Source organism: Carcharhinus amblyrhynchos, unplaced genomic scaffold (assembly GCF_965287045.1).
Source record: "Carcharhinus amblyrhynchos unplaced genomic scaffold, sCarAmb.v2.hapA chromosome_1287, whole genome shotgun sequence".
Lineage (NCBI taxonomy): Eukaryota > Metazoa > Chordata > Chondrichthyes > Carcharhiniformes > Carcharhinidae > Carcharhinus > Carcharhinus amblyrhynchos.
In genome coordinates this window covers 6,739-27,593 of record NW_027651027.1, presented here as the reverse complement: position 1 = coordinate 27,593, position 20,855 = coordinate 6,739, and the positions used below count along the sequence as shown (strand labels likewise).

Here is a 20,855-nt window from a genome sequence, read left to right as displayed (position 1 = left end):
AGGGGGAGGGGGCTGCCCAGGACCCACCAGCTACATCAAGACCGTCACAAGGTAAAAGTCTCCCCTCTTCCCACCTTCTCTGTTGTTGTTTCCCTTCCTACATCAGCTGATCCATTGCTTCCGGGTTCACCAGCTGACCCCGCTCAAGCCCCGCCCCTTAAAGCAACACTGCCCCCCCCTCCGGTCCCTGAATTACTGTTGCTGCAACCATAAATCTTTCCTTTCTCTCTCTCTCTCTGTCTGAGGGGGTTGGTGGGCCTTCTGATATTGAGGCTGTTGCTTCCCTCTGCGTTTAAGAGTTTTAAAAAGAGTTGGGAAAAATGGATTCTGCTGGAATCAGAGAGGTTTACAGCCCAGAAACAGGCTCTTCAGCCCAACTTGTCTTTGTCACTTTTTGTTTAATCCACTACGCTAATCCCAATTGCCCACTTTTGGCCCGTATGTCTCTATACCTATCGTACCCATCTGTCTAAATGTTTCTTAAAAGACAAAATTGTACCCGCCTCTAATACCATCTCCGGCAGATCGTTCCAGACAATTCTGTGGACTCTTCCTGTGCACCAATGCAACAAGCCCCAGCTCAGGTTTCTCCGCATTCTCTCCATAGTCTCCGGCTAACACAGCAAAGTATATTCTTCATTCACTGGTACATGTGAGCCAGTACACACACAGCAGGAGCCCACAAGTCAGTGACTTTTAAAGTTTATTTACTGGTGTCACAAGTCAGCTTGCATTCACACTGCAATGAAGTTACTGTCGCAATTCCCTCATCGCCACACTCCAGCGCCTGTTCGGATACACTGAGGGAGAATTTAGCATCGCCAACACACCTAACCTGACTGTGGGAGGCAACCGGAGCCCCCGGAGGAAAGCCATGCAGACACAGGGAGACGTGCAGACTCCACGCAGACAGTGACCCGAGGGCAGAACTGAACCCGAGTCCCTGACACTGTGAGGCAGCAATACTAACCACCGTGTAGCGAGGGTTGTTGAAGATGTTTGATGAAGGTCGGTTGCAGGATGGGGATTTTCAGGACAGTAGGGAAAGAATAAAGTTTCCCACTACCAACTGTGGCCCCTCGATTGACCAGTTCCACCTCGGAGGCCACTACCCAACCCCCAGTTGGCACCCCCTCAGCACCGACTCTCCTGCAGCACGGCGCCGACCCTCCCTCGGCACAGCACCCCCTCGGCGCCGACCCTCCCACGGCGCGACACCCCCTCGGCGCCATGGTTAATTCTGCATTCTATAAGCTCCTGCCACGTAAGTCAGTGCGTGAATGGGAGCGAGAGTTTTTCACCCTTGGAAAGGTGCCCGGGATCAGACAAAGCCCAGTCCTCTCAGATCCAGAGACAGGAAGAACAAGAACACACAGACACAGCACTTCCAGATCCTTTTTACTTGCGAGAACCTCATTGTGAGGGTGTTCAGTGAGCTCTGACATTGTACACAGGGATTGGAAATACAAATCTGCCTCCCTGGCAGTGGTAGCATTGGCATCGTGCCCTTGGCATGTTACCCTGCGTGCCCACCCACACTCAACCACAGCATTGGTCTCAGCACTGACCCAGGGAACATGGAAAGTATAGTGTTAGCATCGGTAATGTGCAATATCCAAAACAGAATGCAAGGGAGAAAGTGAGACACACACACTCTTGTCAGTCTCTCCCTTACACATGCGTGGGAGAAGGTGAGTGAGACTGTGACAGATAGACAGAGAGCGGGAGAGACAGACAGATAGAGCAGGAAAGGAGAGAGAGAAACAGAGAGCAGGAGAGAGAGAGACAGAGAGACAGACAGAGAACGGGAGAGACAGAGAAAAAGACAGAGTGGGAGGGAGAGAGAGAGAGAAAGCGGGGGAGAGAAAGAGACAGACAGACAGAGAGTAGGGGAGAGTGAGAGCGGGAAACACAGAAAGAGTGGCAGTATTTCTGGAAGATGGGGTTAACAGCCCGAGGAGGAGCTGGTTGGGGTATTAGTGTACTATTGGGAAGAGCTGTAGACCGTGTATCGCTGTGTAAACTCCCGACACCTTCCCTCCGATTGTGTCACACTCAGGAGTGAACGTACTGCCCCAGTCGGACAACACCACGACCAGCACAGAGGAACATCGCCCCACACCCACCCCACACTTAACAGCAGAGTGAAGCACACAACCCTCCAGCTCCCCCCCCCCCATCCCAACCACTGTCCTACACACACAGTGAGCAGGTATCACCCTCTGAGGGAGGGGGTGAGGTGCCAGTGTTGGGGTTGAGAGGCTGGAGGGGGGTGAGGGATTGCGACCGAAACAGAGAGAGAGAGAGAGAGAGGGGGAGGGAGGGAGGGAGACGCACAGAGTTCTGAAGCCTCGGTTTGAGGATCACCCGGTGCTTCTGCTCAGCAGTGAGTGAACCCGAGGATCGACGTGGCCTGCGCTGCCTCAGGCAGTCGACAAGCCCATCTGGCCTTCAGCAGGAGGGCTGTTTGGAGAGGAGAGGTCTGCTGGGATGTTGGGGGTGGGGGGGTGATGGGGTGAGGTGGGTAGTGGGGGGTTTGCGGGGGGAGGGGGGACTGTTTATTTTGGACAGCGTCCATTTTGGGGAGGTGGGGGGTAGGGGTGCGGCAGGGTCAAAGTGCTTGGTGCCGGCTCCGGGTGGCCTCCAAGGCTCGGCGCAGCTCGGTCAGATTGTCCAGCAGGCTGGCGACCTCGTCCATCCGGCCCGCCTGCTTGGCGTCAAAGACGTAAGCCTTGATATTGTCAATCTGCTGCTGTAACAACTCTTCCTCAATCGCCTCCTCCTCCTCCTCCTCCTCACACTCGAAGGGGTTGAGTCCTCCTGAGGGCGCCTCGTCCTCCTCGAAGGGATTGCTGGAGACCTGCCCCTCGGCCCCCCTCTCCTCCTCCTCCTCCTCGAAAGGGTTGGCGGCCTGGTCTGGGACCTCGAAGGGGTTGAGTCCTGAGGGCGGAGGGGGAGCACCGTTGACGGTAGGGTTTGTCTGGGCTGCGGGGGCCTCCCTCGTCCTGGCCTCCTGCTCCTCGCGGGCCTCCCACTCTTGCTCCAGCTGCCGCAGGTTCTCCTCCAGGGTGCGGGCCTCGCTGATCCTGCCGGCCTGTCGGGCCTGGGCCAGGAAGGACTGGATGTTGGCGATCTGCTCCAGCAAGGGATCATCCAGCTGCCCGGCCAAGGAGCAGGAGGAGGCCAGCCACCCGCTGTCCTGGATCACGGCCTCCTGGCTGGGCTGGGCCTGCAGTGCAGGCCCCGAATCCCGAACCTCAAACAAAACAAAAACACACAACCAGAATAAAGACCAGCGTTAAACATCTCCGGATGAGCCAAGAGCTGAGGGGGGGGTCGGGGGGGATTTTTATCTTTTTATTAACCCATTGTGGCCGTTATTCTAACGTGGGGAATGCCGACTGACGCACAGCAAGATCCCGGCAAACCGCAACGTGGTAACCGGCAGCAAGGGATCAGTGGGTCTGAGGATTGAAACAAGTCCCAGAACACGCGAGGGTTGTGGGCGTGGAGTCAGACACAGAGGGGGCAGAAAGGGGCCTAAGGATCAATGCTTCATCCCGAAAGATCCCCAGCACTGACCCTCCCACAGTGAGGCACTTCCTCTGTGGCTGGGGGGGGGGCAGTGGCCACACCCAGAGTACTGAGCACAGTGCGGGCGAGGCCGCACCCGGAGTACTGTGTACAGTGCGGGCGAGGCCACACCCGGAGTACTGTGTACAGTGCGGGCGAGGCCACACCCGGAGTACTGTGTACAGTGCGGGCGAGGCCACACCCGGAGTACTGAGCACAGTGCGGGCGAGGCCACACCCGGAGTACTGTGTACAGTGCGGGCGAGGCCACACCCGGAGTACTGTGTACAGTGCGGGCGAGGCCACACCCGGAGTACTGAGCACAGTGCGGGCGAGGCCGCACCCGGAGTACTGTGTACAGTGCGGGCGAGGCCACACCCGGAGTACTGTGTACAGTGTGGGCGAGGCCACACCCGGAGTACTGAGCACAGTGCGGGCGAGGCCACACCCGGAGTACTGTGCACAGTGCGGGCGAGGCCACACCCGGAGTACTGTGCACAGTGCGGGCGAGGCCACACCCGGAGTACTGTGCACAGTGCGGGCGAGGCCACACCCGGAGTACTGTGTACAGTGCGGGCGAGGCCACACCCGGAGTACTGAGCACAGTGCGGGCGAGGTCACACCCGGAGTACTGTGTACAGTGCGGGCGAGGCCACACCCGGAGTACTCTGTACAGTGCGGGCGAGGCCACACCCGGAGTACTGTGTACAGTGCGGGCGAGGCCACACCCGGAGTACTGTGCACAGTGCGGGCGAGGCCACACCCGGAGTACTCTGTACAGTGCGGGCGAGGCCACACCCGGAGTACTGAGCACAGTGCGGGCGAGGCCACACCCGGAGTACTGTGTACAGTGCGGGCGAGGCCACACCCGGAGTACTGTGCACAGTGCGGGCGAGGCCACACCCGGAGTACTGTGTACAGTGCGGGCGAGGCCACACCCGGAGTACTGTGCACAGTGCGGGCGAGGCCACACCCGGAGTACTGTGCACAGTGCGGGCGAGGCCACACCCGGAGTACTCTGTACAGTGTGGGCGAGGTCACACCCGGAGTACTCTGTACAGTGTGGGCGAGGTCACACCCGGAGTACTGTGTACAGTGCGGGCGAGGTCACACCCGGAGTACTGAGTACAGTGCGGGCGAGGCCACACCCGGAGTACTCTGTACAGTGCGGGCGACGTCACACCCGGAGTACTGAGCACAGTGTGGGCGAGGCCACACCCGGAGTACTGAGCACAGTGCGGGCGAGGCCACACCCGGAGTACTGTGCACAGTGCGGGCGAGGCCACACCCGGAGTACTGTGTACAGTGCGGGCGAGGCCACACCCGGAGTACTGTGTACAGTGTGGGTGAGGTCACACCCGGAGTACTGAGCACAGTGTGGGCGAGGCCACACCCGGAGTACTGTGTACAGTGTGGGCGAGGCCACACCCGGAGTACTGTGTACAGTGCGGGCGAGGCCACACCCGGAGTACTGTGTACAGTGCGGGCGAGGTCACACCCGGAGTACTGTGTACAGTGCGGGCGAGGTCACACCCGGAGTACTGTGTACAGTGTGGGCGAGGCCACACCCGGAGTACTGTGCACAGTGCGGGCGAGGCCACACCCGGAGTACTGTGTACAGTGCGGGCGAGGCCACACCCGGAGTACTGAGCAGAGTGCGGGCGAGGCCACACCCGGAGTACTGAGCACAGTGCGGGCGAGGCCACACCCGGAGTACTGTGTACAGTGCGGGCGAGGTCACACCCGGAGTACTGTGTACAGTGCGGGCGAGGCCACACCTGGAGTACTGTGTACAGTGCGGGCGAGGCCACACCCGGAGTACTGTGTACAGTGCGGGCGAGGCCACACCCGGAGTACTGTGTACAGTGCGGGCGAGGCCACACCCGGAGTACTGTGTACAGTGCGGGGTCTCCTTATTTAAGGAAGGATGTAAATGTGTTGGGAGTGGTTGAGAGAAGGTTTCCCAGACCCATCCCTGGAATGGGTGGGTTGTCTGATGAGGAGAGGTCGGACAGGTTAGGTTTGTATCCGCTGCAGTTTAGAAGAGTAAGAGGCGACTCGATCCAAACCTTTCAGATCCTGAGGGGGTTTCTTGACAGGGTGGATGTGGAGACGATGGTTCCTCTTGTGGGAGAATCTAGAACTCAGTGTGGGGGTGGTGGGGGGGGGGGGGGGGGGGGTGACTGTTTAAAAAATCACCCAGTGCGGACGGAGATGGGGAGAAATGATTTCTCTCGCAGGGGGGCTGAGTCTGTGGAACTCTGTCCCTCAGAAGGTGGGAAGCAGAGTCTTGGAATCATTTTCAGGCAGAGGAGGATTAATGCTGGGGTGAAAGGTTATCAGGGGGTCAGCGGGAACGTGGGGGTCGAGATTACAATCAGGTCAGACATGGACTTATTGAATGGGGCAGCAGGTCCGAGGGGCCAAGTGGCCTACTCCTGCTCCTAACTCCCGTGCTACACAAAGGGTAACAGAGAAATATAACTGCGTGATTGTGTTAAAAAAAACAGCAGAGTTGGGTTTACACTGGGTGAACGATCGTATTAGCCGAGGGACTGAACAGGCGGGGGTGACGTTCCTCAGAAATAAAGGCGGCTTTGAAAGGGGGGAGAAAATCATGCGTGTGTATCTGTGGGGGGGGGGAACCGTGCGTGTGTATCTGTGAGGGGGGGGGGGAAAATCATGCGTGTGTATCTGTGAGGGGGGGGGGAATCGTGCGTGTGTATCTGTGAGGGGGGGGGGAACCGTGCGTGTGTATCTGTGGGGGGGGGGGGGGAACCGTGCGTGTGTATCTGTGAGGGGGGGGGGGGAATCGTGCGTGTGTATCTGTGAGGGGGGGGGGGAAAATCATGCGTGTGTATCTGTGAGGGGGGGGGGAATCGTGCGTGTGTATCTGTGAGGGGGGGAGAAAATCATGCGTGTGTATCTGTGAGGGGGGGGGGGAAATCATGCGTGTGTATCTGTGAGGGGGGGGGAATCGTGCGTGTGTATCTGTGAGGGGGGGGGGAATCGTGCGTGTGTATCTGTGAGGGGGGGGGGAGAATCGTGCGTGTGTATCTGTGAGGGGGGGGGGGAAATCGTGCGTGTGTATCTGTGAGGGGGGGGGGGGAAATCATGCGTGTGTATCTGTGAGGGGGGGGGGAATCGTGCGTGTGTATCTGTGAGGGGGGGGGGAAAATCATGCGTGTGTATCTGTGAGGGGGGGGGGAATCGTGCGTGTGTATCTGTGAGGGGGGGGAGAAAATCATGCGTGTGTATCTGTGAGGGGGGGGGAGAAAATCATGCGTGTGTATCTGTGAGGGGGGGGGGGAGAAAATCATGCGTGTGTATCTGTGAGGGGGGGGGAGAAAATCATGCGTGTGTATCTGTGAGGGGGGGGGGGAATCGTGCGTGTGTATCTGTGAGGGGGGGGGGAGAAAATCATGCGTGTGTATCTGTGAGGGGGGGGGAATCGTGCGTGTGTATCTGTGAGGGGGGGGGAATCGTGCGTGTGTATCTGTGAGGGGGGGGGAATCGTGCGTGTGTATCTGTGAGGGGGGGGGAATCGTGCGTGTGTATCTGTGAGGGGGGGGGAATCGTGCGTGTGTATCTGTGAGGGGGGGGGAATCGTGCGTGTGTATCTGCGGAGGGGGGGGGGAATCGTGCGTGTGTATCTGTGAGGGGGGGGGGGACCGTGCGTGTGTATCTGTGAGGGGGGGGGGGACCGTGCGTGTGTATCTGTGAGGGGGGGGGACCGTGCGTGTGTATCTGTGAGGGGGGGGGGGACCGTGCGTGTGTATCTGTGAGGGGGGGGGGGGACCGTGCGTGTGTATCTGTGAGGGGGGGGGGGGGGACCGTGCGTGTGTATCTGTGGGGGGGGGGGGAAACCGTGCGTGTGTATCTGTGAGGGGGGGGGGAATCGTGCGTGTGTATCTGTGAGGGGGGGGGGACCGTGCGTGTGTATCTGTGGGGGGGGGGGGGGAATCGTGCGTGTGTATCTGTGAGGGGGGGGGGAATCGTGCGTGTGTATCTGTGAGGGGGGGGGGAGAACCGTGCGTGTGTATCTGTGAGGGGGGGGGGGGAACCGTGCGTGTGTATCTGTGAGGGGGGGGGGGGAACCGTGCGTGTGTATCTGTGAGGGGGGGGGAACCGCGTGCGTGTATCTGTGAGGGGGGTGGGGGGGAACCGTGTGTGTATCTGTGTCTCTCTGAATCCGTGTGCGTGTGTGAGCGTATGTTGGGAGAATAAGAAGCTGGATAAACACACCAGGGAGAACGGAATAGGAGGAGATTGTGGGGTGAATTGAAGGAGCAGGCCAGTGTGGGGATAGAATCCCCAGCACGGAGCAGAGGGGCCGAACGGCCTGTTGGCAGCGTCGATGGTGTGAATGCTCGAGTGTTGGAGGGAGAGGAATAGAGAGAGAGGTTTCTGATGGGTGAGGTTGCAATGTCGCAGTCCGGGGATTGGGGAATCCAGCAGAGGGTTTCGTGGGCAAACTGCCTCCCCAGAAAGGTGGAAATACCAACCTGATTCCCTTTCCAGAGCTCAGCTTCCCTCTGCGCCCGCCTCGCCTTCAGCTCCTCAAACTTCTCCAGGGTGGGCAGAGAGGTCAAACCCAGTAACTTCTCCTGCAGAATGGAGAGAGAAACACTGAATAACACAAGAGACAGAGAGAGAGAGATAGAGAGAGGGAGAGAAATATAGTGGGGGGGAAAGAGAGAGATAGAGAGAGGGAGAGAGACAGAGGGAGAGTGGGGAAGGGGGAACAGAAAGAGATAGAAAGGGAGATAGAGGGAGAGAGAAAGAGATTGAATAACACAGTAGGGAGAGAGCGCAAGAGAGAGAGAGCGCACGCGAGAGACAGAGACACAGAGGGAGAGAGATAGAGAGAGGGGGAGACGGAGAATAACATGGCAAGGAGACAGAGAGAAAGAGTGTGAATAACACGGCAGCGAGAGAGTGCATACAACACAGTAGTGAAAGAGCATGACCGACAAAGACGGAGAGAGAGAGCACGCACAAGAGACAGAGATGGGGAGGGATAGAGAGAGACAGAGGCAGGGATGGACAGACAGGGAGGGGGAAGAGAGAGAGAGACCACGCATGAAAGATAGACAGAGAGACTGTGAATAACATGGCAGTGACAGAGAGAGAGCATGCATACACAGTGAGACACAGTAAAAAGTCTGACAACACCAGGTTTTAATCCAACCGATTTATTTAATAATAGACTCACAAGCTTCCGGGTTGACACAGAGCACATGAAAGACACAGAAGGGGAAGGAGAGAGAGACAGACAGACAGACAAAGTGGTGGGGGTGGGTAGGGGAAAGAGTGCCGGAGGAAGCTTGTGAGGGGCAGAGTCAGCGTTGCTGCTCGCTGACTCTCGGGTAACTGACCTGCAGGAACTGGGTCGCTGACAGTCGAATCATTCTCTGCAGCTGGAGAGTTTTGGGGTGCGGCTGTGGATCCTCAGACACCCCCAGGGAGGCAATCCTCTTACTGTGGGAGAAAAGGCAGAGAGAGAGAGTCACACTCAAGGGAGGGGGAAGGGGGGGGCAGGCTGAGGGGGGGGGGGCTACATGCTTGGGGGGTGGGGAGGCTGGAGGGCCACAAGCTGAGGAAGGGGGGGGCCCCGCAGGCGGGAGGGGGAGACAGGAGGGGTGGGGGAGGTGGGCCGTAGGCTGAGGGGGAGACGGGTGGGGAGGGGGAGAGTGGGGGCCACAGGCGGGAGGGGTGGGGAAGAGTGGGGGCTGCAGGCAGAGGGGGAGGCGGGAGGGGAAGAGGGGGACAGTGGGGGCCGCAGGCTGAGCATTCAGGCCTGGGTCTGAGCACCTACCTGAGCAGGTCGATGCGCTCATACAGCTTCATCAGCTCCACCCGCAGGTTCGATGCTTGCTCCAGGCTGTAGGTACTCTCGCCCGCACTGAAACAGTCCACAGCAAACATCATTTACCCAATCCCCCAGCCTCACACCAACTCAGGACGTCCCAAAGCTCGGCACACCCAGTCAAGCAGCTTCTCTTCAATCGCAGGAACCTTCCAAAGGCCAATCCATACACAGCATGATCCCACAAACAGCCAATCAGAAAGTGACCCACATCACATGATGGTTCATGCAAGTCTTGCCTTGGAGATAAATATTGACCCTCCCACAGCACGACCCTCCCTCAGGGCCCACCCTCTCCCGCAGTGCAGCGCTCCCTCAGCACCGACCCGGGTGTGTGGTGGGTTAGAATCTCTGGCATTAGGAATGAACCCTGGCCCTCAGGTGCACATCACAATCAGGAATAGCGTGCAAAGCGCTGGGAACCTGCAGAACTCAAGAACTTCATCGCTAAATGCACAGGACTCATTCCCGGGCTGGTTGGCACAGACCCTGACCAATACCAAACATTTCAACTTAACACCAAATGAAATTCCAAATGACTATTAGAGAGAGAGGGAGTGATAACATGGAACTGAGCTGGAGCACCCATGACAACATGGCCTCTGAGGTGTCTTCCCCACTTCCCAAAGCCTGTCCACCATCTACAAGGCACAAGTCAGGAGTTTGATGGAATACTCTCCCACTCGCCTGGATGAGCGCGGCTCCGACAACACTCGAGAAGCTCGACACCATCCAGGACAAAGCAGCTCCCCCCCGATCGACACACTAACCACCCACCCTCAACACTCACTCCCCCCACCAGCGACGCACAGAGGCAGCAGTGTGTACCGTCTACAAGATACGACGACTCGCCAAGGCTCCTTCAACAGCGCCACCCAAACCCACCACCACTACCCCCCTGGAAGGACAAGGGCAGCAGACACCATGGGGAACACCCACCACCTTCAAATTCCCCCTCGGAGCCCCCCTCCCACTCGCACCATCCCAACTTGGAAATACATCGGCCGTTCCTTCACTGTGGCTGGGTCAAAATCCTGGAACTCCCTCCCTAACAGCACTGTGGGTGTACCTACACCACACAGGACTGCAGCGGGTTCAAGATGGCGGCTCACCCACCACCTTCTCGAGGGGGCAAATGGGGACGGGGCGGGGGGGGTGTATACGCTGGGCTCGGCCATCCACGCCCACATCCCCATGAATTATTCAAGACCCTAATTCCTATTCATTTTCAGAGAAAAGGCATAATCTGTAAACAATGGAATTGTCAGTTATCCTCAGAGGGACTTAATGGTTAACGCACAGCCTATGTGATCTCCAGCCAGCACTGTACACCCACAACCCTCCCGCCCATCCACTTCCCCCCCCTCTCCTCCGCAATCCCAGGACTTACTTCAGTGAATCGGCCATTTTCATGTACTCTGGAGCTAACTTGTCCACACTGGCCTTGCAGGAGTGCAGCTTCTGTGGTCGAACAACAAACAAGGCCTGTTAAAAACACTGCAAACTCGCGATCCCACGCCCTGGGATCAGTAGGAGACCCCAGCTTTACACTGCACTAACTGTAATCTGTATCTAACCCCGTGCTGTACCTGTCCTGGGAGTGTTTGATGGGGGGACAGTGTAGAGGGAGCTTTACTCTGTATCTAACCCCGTGCTGTACCTGTCCTGGGAGTGTTTGATGGGGGGGACAGTGTAGAGGGAGCTTTACTCTGTATCTAACCCCGTGCTGTACCTGTCCTGGGAGTGTTTGATAGGGACAGTGTAGAGGGAGCTTTACTCTGTATCTAACCCTGTGCTGTACCTGTCCTGGGAGTGTTTGATGGGGGACAGTGTAGAGGGAGCTTTACTCTGTATCTAACCCCGTGCTGTACCTGTCCTGGGAGTGTTTGATGGGGGGGGACAGTGTAGAGGGAGCTTTACTCTGTATCTAACCCCGTGCTGTACCTGTCCTGGGAGTGTTTGATGGGGGCGACAGCGTAGAGGGAGCTTTACTCTGTATCTAACCCTGCGCTGTACCTGTCCTGGGAGTGTTTGATGGGGGACAGTGTAGAGGGAGCTTTACTCTGTATCTAACCCTGTGCTGTACCTGTCCTGGGAGTGTTTGATGGGGGGCAGTGTAGAGGGAGCTTTACTCTGTATCTAACCCCGTGCTGTACCTGTCCTGGGAGTGTTTGATGGGGGACAGTGTAGAGGGAGCTTTACTCTGTATCTAACCCCGTGCTGTACCTGTCCTGGGAGTGTTTGATGGGGGGACAGTGTAGAGGGAGCTTTACTCTGTATCTAACCCCGTGCTGTACCTGTCCTGGGAGGAGTATTTGATGGGGGGGTGCAGTGTAGAGGGAGTTTACTCTGTATCTAACCGTGTAGAGTTGCAGGATGACCGGTGAGCTCTCTTTCTCCTCCAGCCGTTGCTCTCTTTGCTCCAGGACGCCTTTGCAATGCTGACAGGTCATGATCCGATCGTCATCTTTCTCCTCCAGCAGCGAGCTGACACTGGAAACGCTCAGTCTGCGGCCGCTCTCCAGGGTCCCGGCCCCTCGGTCTGGACCACCCGGGTTCCCTCCCGCTGTCACAGAGGCCCTCACTGCTTTCGTCAGCTTCTCTATCCAATCACAGGAAGATGCGTGACAGTAAACATTAGATTGAACTGATAGGTCAGGCAACAGAGGGGCTGAATGGCCTCCTCCTGGCCCTGAGTAACAGGCCTGAGGGGCTGAATGGCCTCCTCCTGTTCCTGAGTAACAGGCCTGAGAGAGGGTTGAGTGGGCAGCAGCAGCAGGCCGAGGATGCAGGGTCAACCTGTGACTCGCTGAGGGTGAAACCTCGCATTGCACAAACGTCTAGGGTGTCTGTTTGGCGAGCAGTTGTGTACAGACGGTGAGATTCATGGCCTGCCCCTCGGTGATGGGCCGAATTGCCACGCCAGAGACGCTGAGTTACTTACGGGCAAAGAGGACTGTGAGGAATTGGGTGCACCGTCGACACATGATGGAGCCACACAGGCGGCAGTGATGACGCCTCTGCGCGATGCTGAAGGTGACCCCGCAGTCCGGGCAGCAGGGCACGTCTCGGTCATTCACCCAGGTCACAACGGACTTCTCCAGGGCTGCGGGAGAGGGAGACACCAACAGGTTCAGGGCCGGCAGAGTGATTTAAATAAACAGCCCAAGTTTATAAAGAGTATTTAAAACCAGGGAGAGTGACAGAATGAGAGTAACGATGACAGAGAAAATTCTACAGGAAACAGAAAGCGCGATACGGAGAAACGCAGCAACTGATTCAAGCACAGCAAGCTCCCACAGATGTGAGAAAATATCCAAATAATCGATTTTTAGTGATGTTTAGAGGGATAAAGATTGGCCCAGGATACTGGGAAGAATCCCACCACGGCAGCTTCACCAGCTAATTATCGATTCAGTATCAACTTTACTTCTGAATAAATCCAAATTGCTCCTTCTTAGCCTGGCCTAACAAAAAGTCTCCCAGTAAGGTATCTGGGGAGAGACCAGGAGGAGAGTGCTGGTTTCTCATTGCTGGGGACCAGTAGAAGAATAAGGTATTATTCAAAGGACAAATATGTCTACGCTCAAATACTCTGGGCGCAAGGTCACCCAGGGCTCTTGGGATGCAAGTGTCCACTTATAGAAGGGGAAAAAAAAAGAGTAAAACAAGTGGGAGGGGAGAAAGCAGCGAATGGAACCAACCTTTCCTCTTAGCTGGGTCAGTGGAGGCTCTGTCAAACGCAGTCAACTAGAAACAAGACAAAAAGTACAATATCATTGCTTTTCTCTCTGAGTTGACAATAAGACAACTTGATCCCACAACATTATTGGATATACTGTCCATGTGGAGGGCATGGTGCAGGGCACGGGAATAGGATCCCTGGCACAGACCCAATCCCCCCTTTTCACCCATTGCAGAGAAAGAGTAATTCACATTTCCTGCTTTCAGCTTAATCCCCCATGCTCCCAGCTCGCAATGCGATCCCCTCTACAGTCCTGGGGAAGAGGGCAAACTCAGACTGGGCACTCATTTCGCGAACACCTCTGCTCCGTCCAACAGGAGACCCCAATCTCCTCTCTCTCCTCAGCTCCTTGTCGCCCATCGTTCGAACTCTCCACCTCGTTCCCCGCACTGACCTCTCTGTCCTCGCTCTGCGGCGCCGTTCCAATGCAGCTCGACTTAAGCAACAGGAACCTCACGCCCGCTCACCTTCAGCGTGGGACAACACAGCCTCCCGGACTCCACAATTTCAGCTCAGGTTCTGTGTTTCAGGGTATTCCCAACTCCTGCTCTCCATTCCCCCATCTCCCCTCCACCCCAACTCCCCATCATAGTGTGGATGAGCAGAGAGATCTTGGTGTACATGTGCGTAGATCCCTGAAAGTTGGCATCCAGGTTGATAAGGTTGTTAAAAAGGCGTACAGTGTGTTAGCTTTTATTGGTAGAGGGATTGAATTTTGGAGCCGTGAGATCATGTTGCAACTGTACCAAACTCTGGTGCAGCCATACTTGGAGTATTGCGTACAGTTCTGGTCGCTGCATTATAAGAAAGATGTGGAGGCATTGGAAAGGGTGCAGGGGAGGTTTACCAGGATGTTGCCTGGTATGGTGGGAAGGTCTTACGAGGAAAGGCTGAGGGACTTGAGGTTGTTTTCGTTAGAGAGGAGGTTAAAAGGTGATTTAAATGAGGCATGCAAGATGATCAGAGGGTTAGATAAGGTGGACAGTGAGAGCCTTTTTCCTCGGATGGTGACGGCTAACACGAGGGGACATAGCTTTAAATTGAGGGGTGATAAATATAGGACGGATGTCAGAGGTAGGTTCTTTCCTCAGAGGGTACTGAGGGCGTGGAATGCCCTGCCTGCAGCAGTTGTGGACTCGCCAACTTTATGGGTGTTCAAATGGTCATTGGATAGGCATATGGATAATATTGGAATAATTTAGGTTTGAGGGTCATTAGATTGTTGCACTGACCAGTGGAACCATCGAGGGCTGAAGGGCCTGTACTGCACTGTAATGTTCTATTACTCGCCTCCCCAGCAAGTAACCCCAGCACCCCCTCACCTTCTCCAGGCGAATGAGCAGTTTGTTCATCTCGATGACGTAGTGGTCAATTCGGGCCCCGCGCCAACGCAGGAAGTCGCTCCGCATGTTCCGGGTCGCGCCTGCACGCACACACACAAACCAAACAGAAGGACAAACCATCACCGGGGGCAACTGAAAGTGGGGCAAGTTTGTACAGTCATGGTGAGGGGTCCCCGTGGGGCTGCTAGGAGGGTCACAGCGAGACGACCCTCAACACTTAGTGATCCACCCAATACAGTTTACCAACTCGTCTCTCTCCCCCTCCCTGCACACCCACGCCCACCTTTCCCCCGCCATCTCGTGCATGCTGCCCCCCTCCCACTGGTGCACACTCCACCCCCACTTCTTCCCGCACGTGCACGCTCCAGCCCCCCCTCCCTACTGGCGCACGCTCCACCCCCCCATCCCATCCCACTCGCTCCACCGCAATCCCCACCCCCCCAACCCCCCCAGCTCGCGCGCACTCCACTCCCTGGCTCGTGCACACTCCCCACCCACCCCCTTGCTCACGCATGCCCCTCCCCCCTCACCTTCCCCCTCCCCCTCGCATACCCTCGCCACCTCCCCTCCCCCAGCCTGGCCCATGCACCCTCTTTTGCACATTGCTCTGGAACCTTTCCCCTCCCAAGTATTCCCTCACTCCCTGTCTCTCTCTCGCTCCTCCAGTCCCATCTCTGCGTCTCTCCCCACCACCTCAATCTCCCTCTCTCCACCTCTCCCCCACCCCCCCCACCACCTCCTCCCACCCTGCATCGGAGGCCGTTCACAGAAGGCTCACTGGGCTGATTCCTGGGATGAAGTGGGGGGGGGGGGGGGTTTGTTTTATGAGGAAAAGGTTGAGCAGCTCGGGGCCTGAACCCATTGGAGTTTAGAAGAATGAGAGGGGATCTTATTGAAACATCTCAGGTTCTGAGGGGGGGGGGGATTTGACAGGGTGGATGCTGAGAGGATGTTTTACCCCCCTTGTGGGGGTCAATCTAGAACAGCTGGGGGGGGGGGGGGGGCTTCACAGTTTCAGAATGGGTGGGTGGGGGGGTCACTCATTGAAGATGGGGATGAGGAGGAATTTCTTCTCTCAGAGGGTGGTCAGTCTGTGGAACTACCACCGCCCCCCCACCAAATCCCCCCGAGGCAGCAGTGGGGGCTGCGGCTCACTGAATATATTCAAGGGTGAGTTACAGAGATTTCTGATGGAGATTGGGAGGGGTGGGGGGGCCCATGAGGGAAAGTAGAGTTGAGGAGACAATCAGATCATCCATCCTCCTACAGAATGTGGGAGAAAGCTCGATGGGCTCAGTGTTTTGAGCATTTCCACGTGTTATTCTGCTTAAACAGCCCGACCTGTCCCAGACCCCTCGTCAAACACCATCTCTGTGCCCCAAGGGGAACAATTCCAGCCCCCCTGCACGGGAGGCTATTTGGAGAGGAGGGAAGTGGAGCGGGGGGGGCGGGGGGAGGGGGTTTTGATCTACTCACCAAGGTCCTGGGCCTCCCACTTGCTGGTGTCGACCCCCCCGGAGTACACAAAGTCCGCCACGTCCGTCTCCGATCGCTCGGCATCCTCCCTCTTCAGCAGCTTTCTCTTGGCTCGGCCGAAAAGCGCTGCAGCAAAGAGAGGTCAGAGGTCACAGGTCAACGCTAGTCTGTAACACAGCAAGATCCCATCCACAGTGTGACACAATAGCAGCATCGGAGTGCCCCCCCATGGCACTGGCCCACCCCACTCTGCAGCACCAACACCTCCCCACAGCCCCGCGCTCCCCCCCCCCCCCACCCAACCCCCAGCACTGACCCTCCCCACAGCCCCACCCTCCCCAGCACTGACCCTCCCACAGCCCCACCCTCCCCAGCACTGACCCTCCCACAGCCCCACGCTCCCCCCCCGCCCCTGACCCTCCCACAGCCCCGCGCTCCCCCCCACGCCCCCCCAAGCACTGACCCTCCCACAGCCCCGCGCTCCCCCCCACGCCCCCCCAAGCACTGACCCTCCCACAGCCCCGCGCTCCCCCCCACGCCCCCCCAAGCACTGACCCTCCCACAGCCCCGCGCTCCCCCCACGCCCCCCCAAGCACTGACCCTCCCACAGCCCCGCGCTCCCCCCCCACCCCGGCACTGACCCTCCCACAGCCCCGCGCTCCCCCCCACCCCGGCACTGACCCTCCCACAGCCCTGCGCTCCCCCCCCCCCCCACCCCGGCACTGACCCTCCCACAGCCCCGCGCTCCCCCCCGCCCCCGGCACTGACCCTCCCCACAGCCCCGCGCTCTCCCCCCCCCCACCCCAGCACTGCACACTCCCCCAATCCAGGACCTTTGTGCCCCAGTCTCTGGCGTGTGACCCACAATCTTCTGACCGTGGGGCAGGAAGTTCGGCCCATCGAGTCGGCACCCACAGCAATCCCACCCAGGCTCCACCCACGTCCCCCACACATTTACCCTGCTAGTGCCCCGAAACCTACACATCTTTGGAGTGTGGGAGGAAACCGAAGCACCCAGAGGAAACCCACGCAGACACGGCCAGAACATGCAGACTCTGCTCAGACAGTGAGCCAAGCCGGGTCCCTGGCACTGTGAGGCAGCAGTGTTAACTGTGCCACCCCGAATCTTAGATATTGTGAGGGTTCCTGTCTCTCCCACTCTTTCAGAGAGTTCCAGATTCCCACCACCCTGTGGGTGAAAAAGTTTTATCTCACGTCCGTCCTAAATCTCCCATCCCCTGACCCTAGCTCTATCCTCCTGGTTACTGACCCCTCTACTAAAGGGGGAAATGTTCCCTCCTATTCACCCTATCTGTGTCCCTCATTATTTTGTACACCTCGATCAGGTCCCCCCTTCAGCCTTCTTTGCTCTGAGGAAAGCAGCCCCAGTCTAACCAGCCTCTCTCCATTGCTGAGATGCTCCAGCCCAGGCAGCATCCTGGTGAATCTTCTCCGCACCCTCTCCAGTGCCATCACATCCTTGCTATAGTGTGGAGACCAGAACCTCTCACAGTCCTGCAGCTGTGGCCTAACCAGCGTTTTATACAGTTCCATCACAACCTCCCTGCTCTGATATTCTATACCTTGGCTAAATAATTGGGAAGTTTTCTGACCTCAAAACTCCAGAGTACTCCAGTTCTCTCAGCCTCTCATTGCAGAACCACACCCTCCCCCTGCTTATCCTGGGTACCCCAATCGAGTCAACCTGTGTTGCTACAGCTAGCGTCACAAGTGCTGTACCCCAGTGTAATACAGTGACAGAACCGTCCCCACCAGTACTGTACCCCAGCGTTATACAGCGACAGACCTGTCCCCACCAGTGCTGTACCCCAGTGTTATACAGTGACAGACCCATCCCCACTAGTACTGTACCCCAGTGTTATACAGTGACAGACCCATCCCCACTAGTACTGTACCCCAGTGTTATACAGCGACAGACCCATCCCCACTAGTACTGTACCCCAGTGTTATACAGCGACAGACCCATCCCCACCAGTACTGTACCCCAGTGTTATACAGCGACAGACCCGTCCCCACTAGTACTGTACCCAGTGTTATACAGTAACAGACCCGTCCCCACTAGTACTGCACCCCAGTGTTATACAGTGACAGACCCGTCCCCACTAGTACTGCACCCCAGTGTTATACAGTGACAGACCCGTCCCCACTAGTACTGCACCCCAGTGTTATACAGCGACAGACCCGTCCCCACCAGTACTGCACCCCAGCGTTATACAGTGACAGACCCATCCCCACCAGTACTGTACCCCAGCGTTATACAGTGACAGACCCATCCCCACCAGTACTGTACCCAGCGTTATACAGTGACAGACCATCCCCACCAGTACTGTACCCCAGCGTTATACAGTGACAGACCCATCCCCACCAGTACTGTACCCCAGTGTTATACAGTGACAGACCCGTCCCCACCAGTACTGTACCCCAGTGTTATACAGTGACAGACCCGTCCCCACCAGTACTGTACCCCAGTGTTATACAGCGACACACCCATCCCCACCAGTACTGTACCCCAGTGTTATACAGCGACAGACCCGTCCCCACTAGTACTGCGGGCCTCCTTAATGAGACCAGAACTGAGCAGTTCTTTCCAGAAGTGATCTCACCTGCACACATCTTCACGGCAGAGTGGTTAGCACTGCTGCTTCAGAGGACCCAGGTTCGATTCCCAGCTCGGATCACTGACTGTGTAGAGTTTGCACATTCTCCCCGTGTCTGCGCGGGTTTCCTCTGGGCGCTCCGGGTTTCCTCCCACAGTCCAAAGACGTGCAGATTGGGTGGACTGGCCATGTTAAATTGCCCCTTAGCATCAGGAGCATTACAGGGTAAATAAGTGGGGTTACGGGGATAGAGCCTGGGTGGGATTGTGGTCGGTGCAGACTCAATGGGCCGAAGGGCCTCTTTCTGCACCGTAGGGATTCTAGGATTTGTTACATGTCACAGTCGCTATTAATGGTGGGGGGGGCTGCTGCTGTTGCAGTGATATCTGTCCCCCCCTACCCCAGGTGGGGGTGCCAATCTCGTGCACAGTGCCCCCCCCCCCCCCTTCCCCCCCAGCGAGGTACTCACTCTTGATCTGGCCGACCATGTGCCCCTCTTCCTCCTCGTTGGAGTGGGCATCCTCGTAATGCGATTGCAGCTGCTGCACCGACTGCAGGTCCTTGAGGCAGAGTGGGCACAGGAAGCCCTCGCGGATGGCCCCCGAGGAACCCCCCCCGCCGGTGCCCCCTCCTGTGCCAGGCAGCGGGGGCGAGGAGGGCACGGACCACATGCCGGACCAAGGGGTGGGGGGTGGGTGGGGGGGGGGGGGGGTGGGGGTTGCAGGGAATCTGGCTTCTCCCTCGTCTCAGCGATCCGTGCGTCCAGCGGCACCCCCTGCCCAGGGCAGCATGTCCGCCTGTCACTGCTAACTGCTCGAGCGCCCGCCTCCTGCCCCGGACTGGACTGATGACAGCCTGAATCTCTGTGAATACAATCCAAACACAGGTTTCATCACAACATGGGACTGGCACACAGGAGTGGTGGTGGTGGTGGGGGGGGGGGGGGGGGGTGGAATGTGTCGTCGGTCACTGTGTGAATTTGGTGGTCTGCGTCAGACCCCTCTGAAAGATGGGCAGGGAAATGGAGGGGGAGGGTGTGGGGTTTGTGCGGGGAAAGTGCGAGGGCAAAAATAATCCAGGAGAGAGAAATTCCAGGACAGGAACGAGCTGGAGGGAGGGAGAGAAACTGAGCGACAGAGTGGAGAGAAAGAGGGAGGAAAGAATAGGACGTGGGCTGGGGGTAGCGGGAGGGAGAGACAGAGTCAGAGACAGAGACCAGCAAAGAAAGTGCAGGTGGGGCGGGGAACAAATTGACACGTGAGGGGGATAGAAAGAGAAGGACAGAGTGTGAGATTTTGATTTGATTTATTATTGTCACATGTATTAACACACAGCGAAAAGTATTGTTCCTTGCGCTATACAGATAAAGCATACCATTCATAGAGAAGGAAAGGAGAGGGTGCAGAATGTAGTTTTATAGTCATAAGTTAGGGTGTAGAGAAAAATCAATTTAATGTGAGGTAGGTCCATTCAAAGATCTCTCAGCAGCAGGAAAGAAGCTGTTCTTGAGTCAGCTGCTACACGACCTAAGACTTTTGTATTTTTTTCCCGAAGGAAGAAGGTGGAAAAGAGAATGTCCAGGTTGCGTGGGGTCCTTAATTATGCTGGCTGCTTTCCCAAGGCAGTGGGAAGTGTAGACAGAGTCAATGGGTGGAGGTTGGTTTGTATGATGGACTGGGCGACATTCACAACCCTCTTGTAGCTCCTTGTGGTCTTGGGCAGAGCAGGAGCCATACCAAGCTGTGATACAACCAGAGAGGATGCACGAGAGATTGAGATGTGAGACTGAGAGCGAAGGGTAGATGGAGAGAATGAAAAGGATAGGAAGGGAGAGAGACAAACAGCAGAGAGAGAGAGACAAGGAGATTGAGATGTGAGATGGAGCGGGGGGGGAAGTGCAAATAGAGACAGGAGCAATGGAGCCAAAGTGAGAGAAACAGAGTGGGAGCGAGAGGTAGCTGAGCTGAGGGATGAAATAGGGCAGAGAAAGAAAGATGGGACAGCAGAGAGGAAAATGGAGAAGAGGAGTCAACGGAGATACATGTTAGAGGGAAAGAAATATAAGGACGGAGAGTGAAAGACTAACTCCCAAGAAGACAGGGAGAGGGAGAATGAGAAATGATGTGCAGGAGTGAGACAGAAACAGAGAGAATGGGAGAGAGTGAGGACCAAACGAGAAAAATTGGATCTGAGTAAGAACGATTGAAAGAGAACAGGTGGGGAGAGACAGAA

General features: G+C 57.0%; 1 protein-coding gene and 1 long non-coding RNA gene across 2 annotated transcripts; both read right to left on the bottom strand.

The window, feature by feature from the left end:
* Positions 1-1,385: 1,385 nt before the first annotated feature.
* On the bottom strand, positions 1,386-2,494 carry LOC145340685 (uncharacterized). The gene is made up of 2 exons (XR_013886277.1): positions 1,507-2,494; positions 1,386-1,475 (listed from the first exon to the last, which is right to left on the bottom strand). It is a non-coding gene; the product is annotated as an uncharacterized LOC145340685 (long non-coding RNA).
* Positions 2,495-2,558: 64 nt separating this feature from the next.
* LOC145340684 (rabenosyn-5-like) lies at positions 2,559-19,309 on the bottom strand. Its single transcript, XM_080185147.1, has 11 exons — positions 19,093-19,309; positions 16,006-16,131; positions 14,509-14,609; positions 13,146-13,191; positions 12,386-12,547; positions 11,802-12,043; positions 10,832-10,902; positions 9,391-9,477; positions 8,951-9,053; positions 8,078-8,179; positions 2,559-3,256 (listed from the first exon to the last, which is right to left on the bottom strand). Exons 1-11 carry the CDS (start codon positions 19,292-19,294, stop codon positions 2,612-2,614), a joined length of 1,887 nt encoding a protein of 628 aa, XP_080041273.1. The 5' UTR covers positions 19,295-19,309; the 3' UTR covers positions 2,559-2,611.
* Positions 19,310-20,855: the final 1,546 nt, after the last annotated feature.

Excerpts from the sequence above, each read along its gene's own strand:
- LOC145340684 (XM_080185147.1), bottom strand. The coding sequence starts at position 19,294 with ATGTGGTCCGTGCCCTCCTCGCCCCCGCTGCCTGGCACAGGAGGGGGC. Across the intron at positions 14,610-16,005 it reads GTGGGAGGCCCAGGACCTTG|GCGCGACCCGGAACATGCGG; the intron begins GTGAGTAGATCA and ends GTGTGCGTGCAG. Across the intron at positions 9,478-10,831 it reads AAAATGGCCGATTCACTGAA|TGCGGGCGAGAGTACCTACA; the intron begins GTAAGTCCTGGG and ends GGACTGTTTCAG.